At 45.1% G+C, this 13,881-nt stretch overlaps 1 protein-coding gene across 2 annotated transcripts in view; it reads right to left on the bottom strand.

The window, feature by feature from the left end:
• Positions 1-13,881, bottom strand: part of DDX10 (DEAD-box helicase 10) — a 326,657-nt gene that overhangs the window by 251,045 nt on the left and 61,731 nt on the right. For both annotated transcript variants that reach the window (XR_012158274.1, XM_073339141.1), the window contains exon 12: positions 8,341-8,429. Coding sequence is in view for 1 of the 2 variants with exons in the window: in XM_073339141.1 (XP_073195242.1) it covers positions 8,341-8,429 (89 nt within the window). In the remaining variant the exon portion in view is untranslated. The remainder of the gene's footprint in view (positions 1-8,340; positions 8,430-13,881) is intronic.

Below are 13,881 nucleotides of genomic sequence, written 5' to 3'. Positions count from 1 at the left end.
ACAAATCTGAATTAACCGACTACCCAGATGGCTCTGATTAATAACCAAATTTAACTGTGAAATTGCTTTAGCGGCATTATCTATTTGATAGTTCTTTGACAATGACCAATCTTATTCACAATAAGTAATTGTATCTATTCAGCTAAGAAGTTTTCCTAGCATCCTTAGGAAAATTATTTGCCCTGTCTACATTCCAGGTAGGAAATTGTTGAGCTCAAATAGCTTCTAGCTCTTTACAACTAGCAGTGGATTAAGACTTGTAATTACTATATTGTAATTGAGTTTTCCTGAATCTAAAATCAGACCTGTGCTTCTTCCAGCAATATAAATCCCTATATGGTTTGGGACCCATGTATTTTTGAGTGTATTTCTCTGTTTGCTGTATATCCCTGGAGCACTCAAGTTTGCAGTCTCTAGATTTCCCTTGTCTAGAATTTTCTTTCCTCATTGGTCCAACAGGACCTGAGCAGGATGATGGATAGGGTCTGTTGCAAGGCCTGTTCAACTAGCATTCTGCCTGGAAGGTAGAGATGAGAGCAAGTGAGTGCAGGCTTTTTGCTTAGAAAATTTCCTCAGTAACAGTGTCATTTCGTAAGGTATGCATTTTTATATTATTGCCGTTACCTACATAAACACATTGTGATTTGTAAAATACATGCTTCACTGCCTCCTCAAATGAAGCAAGTAGAAACTGCCTGGATCCAGTACATTCTCTTCAGTGGTTTCCAAAAACTAATTCATATACCACAACTTCTACTACAGGAAGTTGGTAGGCTTCAACTTTAGGTCATTTATATAGGGCAGAGGTTCCCAAACTTTTTATTTGCTGTGTCCACCACGTGGAGACCCACATCCCATGTGCCCCGCCCCCCCTTTCATCAAGCAGAAATAGCACCTCTGTGGATGCCTGGAATCCGGAAGCCCACCTCCCAGCCAGAGCACCCTGTCACTCCATGGGCCAGGGCAAGTGGCCCCAGCAAGAGAGACAGCCAGGCCACACCTCCCCATTTCCCCACCCACGGGAACCTCAGACACCATCAGGCTCCTCCAGCTGCAGCATGTGCGTACTGGTGGGTGTGCAAGAGCCTGTGTGAGCAGGGAGGAACTACCTCCCAACATGGCATACACGCACCAGCCTCCAAGAAGGTGAGCAAGCTGGAATGCCTCCCCTCCAACCCCCCCCCATGCAGGGAGAGGGCATTCCCCCCACCCTGCTCCTTGCCCTCCCTTCTCCCTGCTTCTCCAGCCCAGCAGCAGTGGCAGGAACTGGAGCAGGAGACCAAGTCAGTGAGAGAACTCTCAGCAACTAGTCAGGTCCTCACATTCCCCCAACAATCCTGTTGTACCCCCCCGCCCAGAGGGCACACTCTCCGGTTTGAAAACCAGTGATGTATGGCGTAATACTAAGCCTCTCTCCTATACTAGTACCTGGCAGCTGTGCTGGTGTTCATTTCCCATTCAATCACACATGATTTCCTCACAGAGCTACTCCGAACTCCACTACTAGTTCAAGTACTTACAGCCAACTGAAGTGATGGGAACTGACTGGGTTTAGTTAAGGTCTTGCTCTGATAAATGGATGGACCTGTGCAAACGGGTTGGGACCATGTTTTCTAAAGAGCAACCTATCCACACATGGTCCCAAACTTAAGGAGAACCCTTCAACTTCTGTTTGCTGGAGTATGAATGACAAGAGTAGGTAACCAAGTGCAGACACTTAGCTGAGAGCCCTGGCCTCTGTGGTCTGGACAGATAGAAGGTTGTGTCTAGAAATGTTCCCAGAACTATATTAGGAAGTTTCTCAGAAGGTAGATTACTGACTGCAATGTGATGCCAAAAAGAGGCACATCAAGTGTGGTTTTCCATCAACTCTTATGAAGATGATAATCTCTAGGTTTGGCCCTATGCCTGGTAATTAAGAACTGCAAAATTCTAAGGTTGACACAAATTAATCCCTGTATTGAGAATGCACAGCTGAGAGGAAATGAAAGAGGAGCTGACCCAGATACAGGCCTGGTAATATTTACATCACTAAAGACATTTACTGACTCGCTGATAACAGAGAAATCTAATACACCAACAGTGGTGAAAACCACATTGTGCCAAACAATCAGGGTCAACATTAACACTTGTTATGCTGCCAATGGCACAAAAGTGCTTGTAGGAGCACTGTTCATCAGTGACATGCTGCCAGAACACTAACATGGGATTCCATCAAAATTTTCTTTGTCAGCTAGCAACAAAGGTGCTCACTGGTAGTGAGCTGCGTGGTCAGTTGGGGATATGAGTGATCTTCGCTTCATGAGGTGGACAGACCTCCAACAGCTCGCATGAGAGGCCGGGTCAAAGTTCAGGTGATGCAAAAAGAGCAGAGCAGAGCTCCAGGTTACCTCCAGCTCTTCAGGTCAGTCTGTCCCTGGCAGGCAGATAACTGTGGAGAAAGAGGTAGCCTGCAGCAGCCACAGAACTAGTACAGCAGGAGTTTGGCCTCACCTCCTCTCTTCCTTCTGCACACGCACTGCTGGAGTTGCCAGGGAGGGGCTGGGCAGTGAGGACTACATGCTACATTCCCCATTAGCTCTGCCTGGCTGTGATGGGGAATGTACAAAGGAAGAGCTCCCTTTTCAGCAGCTGCCATAGCATTGGCAAGAATACCCAGAGTGGGGCAGATGCCTGCTCAGTCCCAGAGGGCTGAAAATTTTAACAAACAGTGACAGCCTAAGCATTTCTGAGTAGGCCTAAAACTATTTTTGCTGCTCCTCCCATTCCGCAGTGTAATCAAGACCTTTCCACCATCACACAAAGACACCCAGGGCCAGCTTAAGAATTTTACAAAGAATCAAAAGCCCAAACTTAGCTGCCTCATTTAACAAGGATGTATATGTGAAGAGGGATCTTTAGATTTCCTCTCACACCCCCCCCAACTCTAGTCTCCGCCTGCCGAAGGGGAGTCCAAAAAGTTTTTCCCTCTCCACTCTGCCAGTTGTTTATACATCAAAGTTTTCAAAACTGTCTTTGCAAGCCAGAGTGAAAGACGCACATTTTTGTTTAAACAAAAGCAGATATTCTCATTAATTAAACTTATGGTATGTCTATAGAACAACTGGGAGATGTCTCTACTCAAGACACCAGGTTAAAAATAGCAATATGGCCAGAGAGGCACAAGGGGCTGCATGGTCTAGCCACACAAATCTAATCCCACCCAACCCCCTGTGAATGTACTCAGGTGGCTAGTTTGACCCGCCACTCAGGTAGCTGCAGCCATTCTACAATCTTTAACACGCTATCTTAGGCGGAGTTACAGAATATATGTCTACCCAATCTACTTCCAGCTGCTTTGCAGACATACTACTAAAGGTTGGCTTTGTCAACAGGAGGCTTGTGTGAGACTCCCTCCAGCTAATGACTACTGGTAGCAATGTGTTATAAGCCAATACCACAACAGAGGATAGTAATGTACCAGCTCTCAAGATAAACCTCTAGAATATTGGGGGGGGTGGGGAGGGTGCGGCGAACCCACCTCTCTGCAAAGGAACCATTAGAGAAGACGGAGAGAATGCCAGTTCACTATGATTACACAGCAGTGAGCAAAGAAACAAAGGGCAATAACCTCACACTCAAATTGCTTAACTCCCACAAATTTGAATCTGTGTACTATTTGCAGAATTTCCAGTGAAGTAACATCTGTCAAGCAGGCAACAGGTCCTTCCAGAAAAAGAATACTTTTTTATAAAAATATTTGCAGAAGTTGAAGACAAAAGAAGAGTTCCTATTCCAACTTTGCTTTGAATTTGTATGTATGCACTCACACACAATATATAAGTAGCGGTGGGACCTATGTGTAGAGCTCTTCAGAATACTGAATTTTGCAGGACATTATGCATTTCAGACAAACACGGCTGCCTGGTCCATTACACCATCCAGTCAGGTGCACTGAGTTGGTAGCCCGAAGACTATGAGCTTGAGGGCTTTTCTACACTGGCACTTTCTAGTGCTGCAACTTTCTCGCTCGGGTGTGAAACACACACACCCCTGAGCGCTGCGAGTTTCAGCGTTGTAACGCACCAGTATAGGCCGTGCGCCGGCGCTGGGAGCTATGCCCCTTGTGGAGGTGGCGGCATTTTTGTTTGTTTTCAGAGCACTGGGAAAGCTCTCTCCCAGCACTGTGCCGCAACTACACCAGCCACGTTAAAGCGCTTTCACGTTGCCAGTGAAGACGTGCCCTAAGTCTCACATCTATTGATTTCGGTTGTATTGTCATACACTTCACAGCCCTTATTGAACAAGGCTAAGAACTTATACTAAAAACCAGGTAAATGTATTTCCCTGGTTTTACAAATAAATTACAGAGGTTGCACAAGGTCAAAACTGGCAGAGTTGGGAATAGAGATTTAAATTCTAATACAGCTAATCCAAGTCTTATCCACTCAGCCGCACTGCCTCTAAATAATGCCAGACCTATGAACTTGGCTATCCTGCCTTTGAAGCCACTCTAATCTTCAAGACTGCACTCCTCTCCAAACAGTCAGCTACTCATGGCACAAACATGGGTTGCCATTCCCAGGAGATTACACAAGTCTTCATATAGTCCCTCACCTTTCTTACACTCTCTGATCAACAATGAACTACCACTGCTGACATTTAAATCATCCAGTTCTGGGCCTCATGCTTTGAGAGAGATGTGGAGAAACTGGAGAAAGCCAAGAGGATAGCTACAAAAATGATAAATTAGAAAACCTGACCTATGAGGAAAGGTTAAAAAACTGGACATATTTATTTTTGAGGAAAGACGACTGAGTGGGGCCTGGTAACAGACTTCAAATATGTTAAAAGCTGTCAGAGAGTACAGTGATCACCTGTTCTCCATGTCCACTGGAGGTACGGAAAGTAGTAATTGGCTCAATCTGCAGCAAGGGAGATTTAGGTTAGATATTAGGAAAAACTTTTTAACTATAGTAGACTTCCAAGGGAGGTTGTGGAATCCCCATCACTAAGTTTTTAAGAACAGGTTGGACAAATACCTGTGAGGGATGGTCTCTCTAAGTGTATTTTCTCCTACCTCTGTGCAGGGGACTGGACTGGACGGCTTCTCAAAGTCCCTTCCGCACTACATTTCTAAGATCATTGGGCATATGTGTAAACAACCCACTGAAACAAACAGGGGAGCTGACACCTCCCCAGGTTTGTTTCAGCATATCTGCAAAAGCAAGCACGCATCAGTTAACTCTGACTATGAGTCAAGCACATCTACACAACCATTACGGCTAAAGACCTACTTTTCTTCTTTTAAATCAGAAGAGATTCTGGAGAACAAAAGGGCAGCATCCAAAGAAAGTGCAGCAAGTCAGAGACTTGGTTCAACATGACGCAATATGAGCCTCGGCTTTAGTGTAAATACAATGAGGTCTTGCCCAGTTTTATACTCTGATAGCAATGACACGGATAACTACATGCTAAAATGAATAATATTTCAAACAACCTATTCTAGAGCGTCATAGTCCCTTTTGTCACACACACACAGGCATTATGGCTCACCAACTACAGTGAGCCTCATTTAAAAGACATCTACCTTCAAGGAACAATGCTTCCATTACACTCAAAAACTAAGCTGCAATGTATCATCGTCACACTTTATATATTACACCCTCTTTTTCAGGCAACAGACTCATAAAAAGGAAAGTCACAATAGGAGCTCATAGATTCCAAGGCCAGAAGGAACCATCGTGATTATCTAGCCTCCTGTATAACAAGGACATAGAACTTCCCCATATCTTTTAGAAAAACTTCCAATCTTGATTTAAAATTTGTCAGTAACAAAGAATCTACCATAATCCTTGCTAAATTGTGCCAATCGTTAATTACTCTCACTGTTAAAAATATACACCTTATTTCCAATCTGAATTTGTCTAGCTTCAACTTCCAGCCATTGGATCGTGCTATACCTTTTTCCTGCTAGCTTGAAGAGACCACTATTAAATATTTCTTCCTGGCGTAGGTACTTAGACTAATCAAGCCACGCTTTAAACTTCTCTTTGTTAAACTAAATAGATTGAGCGCCTGTTGGACTTCCCCCAAGACCTCTTCCATTTGGTTCTCAAGAACTCAGTTTGCCTCCAGTCTCATCATTCAGATTCCTTTATCTGGCTTATGGCAAAGCTATCGTTAAGTTGCTCAGACTCAACCATAAGGGTTGAGTATAGGGCATAACATATCTAAAGTTACACAGAAAACCTTTTCCTTTATAGAAATTTACACATTACATTGCATTTACTATGCATTGCATCACATGTTCTGGGATTGACTTGGTTACTTTGTAAGAACCGATCCCTGTACAGCATGTTCTGTCCACGTACTGTCCATGTATGACTTACCTTTTACATCATCTTACGTTCCAGGCTTATCTTGTCCATTGTAAATGGTTCCTTGGGTGTTCCCCCTTATCTTAGCTAGTACAGACTCTCTGTCTTAGCTTACTGGCCCCCTTACCTATCACTTACACAGACATTTTGCTTCCAGTCAGCTGATCCATTTACCTCCCTTATTTCTGTCTCCCAAGAAATGAAGTCTTACCCATGTCTAACTACTCACATTAAGCCAGGCCTACAGCTCCTTGAGTCTATCATGATAAGACATGTTTTCCAATCATTATCATGGCTCTTCTCTGAACCCTCTCCAATTTATCAACATCTTTCTCGAGTTGTGGGCACCAGAACTGGACACAGTACACAAGCAGCAGTCACACCAGTGCTGAATGCAGAGGTGAAAAAAAAAACCTCTCTACTCCTGCAAGATTTACCAGCCTGTGTATCCAAGGATCTCATCAGCCCTTTTGGCCACAGCATTGCACTAAGAACGCATGCTCAGCTGATTATTCCCCATGATCCCCAAATCTTTTTCAGAGTCACTGCTTCCCAAGATAGTCTCCCATGCTGCAACTATAGCTTACATTCTTTGCTCATAGATGTATTCATTTACATTAAGTTGCATTAAAAACGCATATTGTTTGCTTGCACCAATTTTACCAAATGATCCACATCACTTTGTATCTGTGACCTGCCCTCTTCATTATTTAACATTCCCCCAATTTGTGTGTCATCTGCAAACTTTATCAATGATGATTTTGTGCTTTCTTCCAAGTCATTGATAAAAATGTTAAATAGCACAGATCCAAAAATAGATCCCTGAGGGAGCCCACTAGAAACACCCCCATTTGCTGGTGATTCCCCATTTGCAATTACATTTTGAGACCTATCAGTTAACCAGTTTTTAATCCATTTAATGTGTGCCACGTTAATTTTATATCTTTCTAGTTTTTTAAATCAAAATGTCATGTGGTACCAAGTCATATGTCTTACAGAAGTAGATTACATCAACACTATTACCTTAATCAACCAAACTTGTAATCTAATCAAATACAGATATCAGGTTAGCTTGACAGGATCTATTTCTCATAAACCCATGTTGATTGGCATTAATTATATTACAGTCTTTTAATTCTTTATGAAATCAAGTCCTGTACTGGCACTCCATTATCCTCCACAGGACTGATGTCACACTGACAGGCCTACAATTATCCAGGTTATCCCATTTATCATTTTTAAATATTGGCACACCATTAACTTTCTTCTGGAACTCAAACCCCCCCGGTTTCAAGACTCACTGAAAAATCAACAATAATGGTCCAGTGAGCTCCAAAGCCAGCTCATTTAAAACTCTTGTATGGAAGTTATCTGGACCTGCTGATTTAGAAATGTCTAACTTTAATATTTAACATCCTTCTGAGATACTCTAGGCTCACGGGTGTCATTGACAGAGGGAAAAAAAATCAAATAGAACATTGTGTTGTGAAAACATTTTTATCTCATTACTTCTGGCTTTTGTATCATGTATTACAATATTTTTCTTTACTGCAGTGAGTTACTACTCTTTGTGGAACAATGTACAATTTTAATAACATTTTCCCTACAATGACAGGTTTCAGAGTAACAGCCGTGTTAGTCTGTATTCGCAAAAAGAAAAGGAGTACTTGTGGCACCTTAGAGACTAACCAATTTATTTGAGCATGAGCTTAAGTTCCACGGTATGCATCCGATGAAGTGAGTTGTAGCTCACGAAAGCTCATGCTCAAATAAATTGGTTAGTCTCTAAGGTGCCACAAGTACTCCTTTTCTTTTTCCTTACAATGTGGGTCTACAAAAATGTTCAAAAACTACATTAGTAGGAAAATGTTAAAAGACACATTAAAATTCTAATTGTGAACATGGTAAAACAGTTATTTAACCCAAAGATGAAGATACCGGGGAAAAAAGGTAAGTTTTTCACTTTCAATACTGTACTTACTGGGCATATTCTGCTAGAGGTAACTTAAACACATCAAAAACTTCTTTGTTCTTCATTAGGTAGACTGAACGCAAGTAGGATACAAAACACTGAAAGGAGAAGAAAAGTGTTTTAAAACAGAAAAGAAAAATGCTCTCATTCAATTAACTGTATATTAACATTATACCATTTGGCTAACCAGAAAAAAGTTGAGAATTCTAATACTGGTTTTGTCCAAGAACTTATTTATCCACACAGTTTCAACAAAAGAAAAGAAGATCTAGTTCTTAATATTTCAGTACTTCATTCAGAGCAGCCTAATTGGCTCATTATGTTAATTGTGTGTAGCTGTAGCTTTGCTAGTCACAAAATACGCTTGTGAGAGCAGCTAGAAAGAGGAGACTAGTTCATGTATTACTCAAAAGCTGGGAGAAAAAAAAATATGAAGTTACTGGACTAGAATATCTCAGTTAAACCAATGTAAAGATCTCCAGCAGTGACACAGTATGTAGCACAGTAACTTGGATTTTTTTTTTTTTTTTGGTATTTTTCCTCATCTTCCCTACCATCTCAAACTTTTAGTCTGTACACTTATCTCATATTGCTTCCCACCCTCTACCTTATTACGTACACTTCCCTCATTTGCCAAAATCATCTATCCTTTACTTCTTAAAATGTAAGCTCTTTGCTCCATCCTTGGAAACCATTTTTAACAACTAGTAGAATTTGTTTTATGAGAGGTTTTTTCCTCCCTGTAACTCCTCTGTTGAAACAACCTTGGCTGCAGATTCTGCTTACAGCTTTGTTCTATCCAGATTGCAATCAAAAACCAGAAAATCACTGCTATAACACTGGGTAGCCTGCATTGGCAAAGCAGTAAAACAATTGATAACTCGTGTGTGTCATTCAGTAAATCATTGTTTATACCAGCGTAACCATTCTGTAATTTTTGTTTTGGGGCATCACTTGAAAAATTACATGACTGTCTCTTCTTTGTTAATTCATCCATGGAATTCTGAGGTTGCCTCCTGTTGTCTGAGATACAATAAAGCAGACTTGACTTTTTTTTTTCCCCCACTTAAAAAAAAAAATCTTTAAATCTATTCATAAATAACTCAAAACTCAATATATACACTTGCTGACAAATTGACTTAATTTCATCTCTACAGAAATTTTGATGGTAATATGGTAATTTCTCTCATGTTTTGCAGTATTAGTAGAATTTAATCTTTTAGTTTTGCTTGTATATGTACAAGGATTCAATGTAGAAAAGGAAAGGCTGATCTGATCTTCATTAAATGGTAGTTTGTAACATGAGCCAAAAATAATATAATAATTTGAGTATCATTCTAGATCGGGGAGGACAAAATACAGCCCATGGGCCAGATTCAGCCCGACTAACATTTCTGTCCGGCCTGCCATGACTAACATTTCTGTCCGGCCTCCTCTGCTCCCTCGCAATCTCCGAGTTCGGGCTGCCAGAAGTCCCGCAGTGCAGCGGAGCGCTCAGGCAGACTGCCTGCCTGTTGTGGCCCCACACCACTCCCGGAAGCGGCCAGCTGCTGCTGGCACGTCTCTGCACACCCCTGGCAGGGGGAGGTGGCTCTGGGCACTGCTCCTTCCCCCAGCACTGTCTTCACAGCTCCATTGGCCATAAACTGGCCAATGGGAGCTGCGGGGGCAGTGCTTGCAGGCATGGGCAGCCCATGGAGACCTGCTATCCCCTTACCCCCAAGTGGCACACAGAAACATGCCAGCAGCAGCCGGCCACAGCCGCTTCCGGGAGCAGCATGGGGCCACAGCATGCAGGCAGCCTGCCTGAGTCCTGCTACAATGCCAGCCGGGAGCCGCCTGTTATAAACGCCTCCCAACCAGAGCCTGTACTTCGCACCCCCTACTGCACCCCAACCCCCTGCCCCAGATCAGAACCCCCTCTTGCACCCAAACTCCCTCCCAGACCCTGCACCCCAATCCCCTGCCCCAGCCAGAGCCCCCTCCTGCACCAAACTCCCTCCCAGAGCCCACACCCCTCACCTTCTCCTGCACCCCAACCCTCTGCACCAGTCCAGAGCTCACTCCTGTGCCCCAACTCCCTCCTAGACCCCGCATTCCCTCCATTAATATAGTAGAAACATGCAGCCCGTGACAACTTATCAAAATTTGTGGAGTGGCGCCCCTGCGAAAATTATTGCCCACCCTGTTCTAGATCTTCCTATTTAAGTGTAGTGGTCCAATAATCCTGTAACCTATTCTTTGATTTGAGTCCCATTCAGTGCACATTTTCCTGAGCCTCAAGCCTTGTTCATTCACTATGTGGACAAAGTACACAGTCTATTAGGAGCATAAATTGCAAACTCTTATATCATCATATACTGGTGGCAGAAGAGCAGCTAAGTAATTGCAACCCAGAGTCTCTACAGCATGAAAATGCTTGGTGCGGTTACCACTTTGTATTTAACTATTAGTAAGGCTACGATTTTGTCACAGATATTTTTAGTAAAAGTCATGGGCAGGTCAAGGGCTTCTTTGAATTTTTGTTTATTGCCTGCGACCTGTCCATGGCTTTTATTAAAAATATCCCTAACAAAATGAGGAGGAAGAAGGGTCCAGCACCCATAGCTACTGGGGTTCTGGGGTCATCCCTGACGCCCACAGGGGATGGACAGCTGCTGGGGGTCCCTCTCCTCCCCATTGCCCAATGGGGCTGGGCAGCTACTGGGAGCTCCAGGGTCCCCCTTCTGCCCAGTATCTGGGAGCTGCGGGGCAAGCCTGTCGCTGACAGCTTGGGGCTGAAGCGGAAAATGTCATGGAGATCTCTGAAGTCATAGATTCTGTCACTTCCATGACCTCCATGATATAACCGTAGCCTTAACTATTGGTGGGTAAATCAAGTGCAGTTCTAGTAGCATTATTTCTTAACATTTTTTTAAAGATTATGAGAGAGAAGAGCAGATTCCCCAACTCTTTCACCCTTACTGGCAGAACATTTCTCCACACTGGCCTGTGTGAAGTGTGTGTTTTCATCTGCTTGGTAGAAGTCAAATGTAAAGGGGAAAAAAGGAACTTGTGCCCATTTCTTCATGATTCATAGACTTTAAGGCCAGAAGAGACCATCATGACCATCCAGTTTGGTCTCCTGCACATCTTAGGCCACAGAACCTCACCAACCCAGTCCTGTAGTAGGCACATAACCTCTAGCTGAGTTACTAAAGTCCTCAAATCCTTATTTCAAGACTTCAAGTTAGAGAGAATCCACTATTTACTCAGTTCAAACCAGCAAGTGAGCCATGCCCCATGCTACAGAGGAAGATGAAAAAACACCCACTGGCTCTGCCAATCTGAACGGTGAGAAAATTCCTCCTGACCCCCAATATGGAGATCAGTCAGACCCTGAGCATGTGAGCAAGACCCACCAGCCAGACATCTGGGAAAGAATTCTCTGTAGAAACTCAGAGCCCTCCCCATCTAGCGTCCCATTTCTGGCTGTTGGAGATATTGCTAATAGCAGTTGCAAATGGACCACATGCCATTGTAAGCAATCGCATCACACCATCCCCTCCACAAACTTATCAAGCTCAATCCTGATGCCAGTTAGGGTTTTTTTACCCACACTACCCCCCTTGGAAGACAGTTCCAGAGCTTCATTACTTTGATGATCACAAATCCTCCATCTAATTTCAAGCCTAAACTTGTGGATGGCCATATTAATTCCATTTGTTTTTCTGTCAACACGGGACCTTACCTTAAATAACTCCTCTCCCTCACTGGTATTTATCCAGTGATGAGCTACCAAAATCTTAACAACCGGTTCCCTATAAAAAGTTCTGATTTTAGGGATGTGCCCCAGTATGTATTTTTTGTACCAATACCATACGGTTACCATACGTCCGTATTTTCCTGGGAGGAATTTTTAAAAATTCCTCCCAGACAGCGATTTAAGAACCAAAAAGTCTGACCTGTCTAGGAAAATACGAATGTATGTTAACCCTGCCTAAAGTTCTTTTTTAAAAAGATGGGCCTGAACTAGAAATGAGCTCCGTTTCACATGTGTGGGTCCCCGCCACTCCCTGAGGGTGTGCTAGGGTGACCAAATGTCCCAATTTTATAGGGACATTCCCGATTTTGGGGTCTTTTTCTTACATAGGCTCCTATTACCACCCACCCCCTGTCCTGATTTTTCACACTTGCTGTCTGGTCACCCTAGGGTGTGCACATGGGTGGGTCCCAGCTGCTCCCTGCCCCCCTCATTGAAGCAGGTGTGCAGGGTTACTGCTCTGGGAACTGCAGGGTACCAGTGGACGTGGGGCCAGCTGCAGACAGGGGTGCGGTCAGGGCTAGCTGGAGGCTGGGGGTCCAGGGCTGGCTGCGGGCAAGGCCGGGGGTGCAGAGCTGGCTGGAGACAGGAGGGTGCGGGGTTGGCTGGAGGCAAGGGGGTGCGGGACTGGCTGCAGGCAGGGCAGTGGGGTGCAGGGCTGGCTGGAGACAGGGGCTGACTGCGGGCAGGGCAGGGGGGTGCGGCAGTGGCTGGTGCGGGCAGGACAGAGGGCGCAGGGATGGCTAGAGACGGGCCGGCTGGAGACAGGGCAGGGGCTGCATGTGGCAGGGGCTGGCTGCGGGTAGGGGGTGCGGGGCTGGCTGCGGGCAGGGCAGGGGGTGCGGTAGGGGCTGGCTGCGGGCAGGGGGTGGCTGGAGATGGGGGCTGGCTGCAGGCAGGGCAGGGGGTGCGGCAGGGCTGGCTGCGGGCAGGGCAGGGGGTGCGGCAGGGGCTGGCTGCGGGCAGGGCAGGGGGTGGCTGGAGATGGGGGCTGGCTGCAGGCAGGGGGTGCGGGGGTGGCTGGAGGCAGGGGCTGGCTGCGGGCAGAGTGGTGGGTGCTCACGGGGAGAGCTGCTCGGAGCAGCCCGAGCAGCAAGATGCAGCCCAGGCCTAGCAGAGCAGCTGGGGACCCACCAGGCAGCATCGGGATCCCCATGGCCAAGGAAGCAGCATCAACAGGGCTCGTGCCCAGGGCCAGGCGGCAGCCCACAGCGCAGCGCCCCCAGCGGCCGGAGGAGGAATTACATCACTTCCCAACCAGAACCCATCAAAGCCTCAGGGCCCCCTGCAGGGAAGCGGGTTAACAACCGGTTCGCGCAAACTGGTGCGAACCAGCTCCAGCTCACCACTGTATTTATCCCTTTGATGTATTTAGAGAGAGCAATCATATCTCCCCTCAGCCTTCATTTGGTTAGGCTAAACAAACCAAGCTTTTTGAATCTCCTCTCATACGGCATTCTCCATTCTCCTGATAATCTTAGTAGCCCTTCTCTGCGCCTGTTCCAGTTTGAATTCATCTTTCTTAAACACGGGAGACCAAAATTCCACTCAGTATTCCACAGGAGGGCTCACCAGTGCCTTGTATAACGATAATAATACTTCCATATCTCCACTGGAAATAACCCACCTGATGCATGCTAGGGTTGCATGAGCCTTTCTTTTACGGCCACATCAGGCTGGCAGCTGATCCTGTGATCAGTCAACACACCCAGATCTTTCTCCTTCTCTGTCAACTGATGAGTCCTCAG

The sequence above is a fragment of the Lepidochelys kempii genome, chromosome 1 (assembly GCF_965140265.1).
Source record: "Lepidochelys kempii isolate rLepKem1 chromosome 1, rLepKem1.hap2, whole genome shotgun sequence".
NCBI lineage: Eukaryota > Metazoa > Chordata > Testudines > Cheloniidae > Lepidochelys > Lepidochelys kempii.
This window is presented reverse-complemented; position numbering and strand designations above follow the sequence as displayed.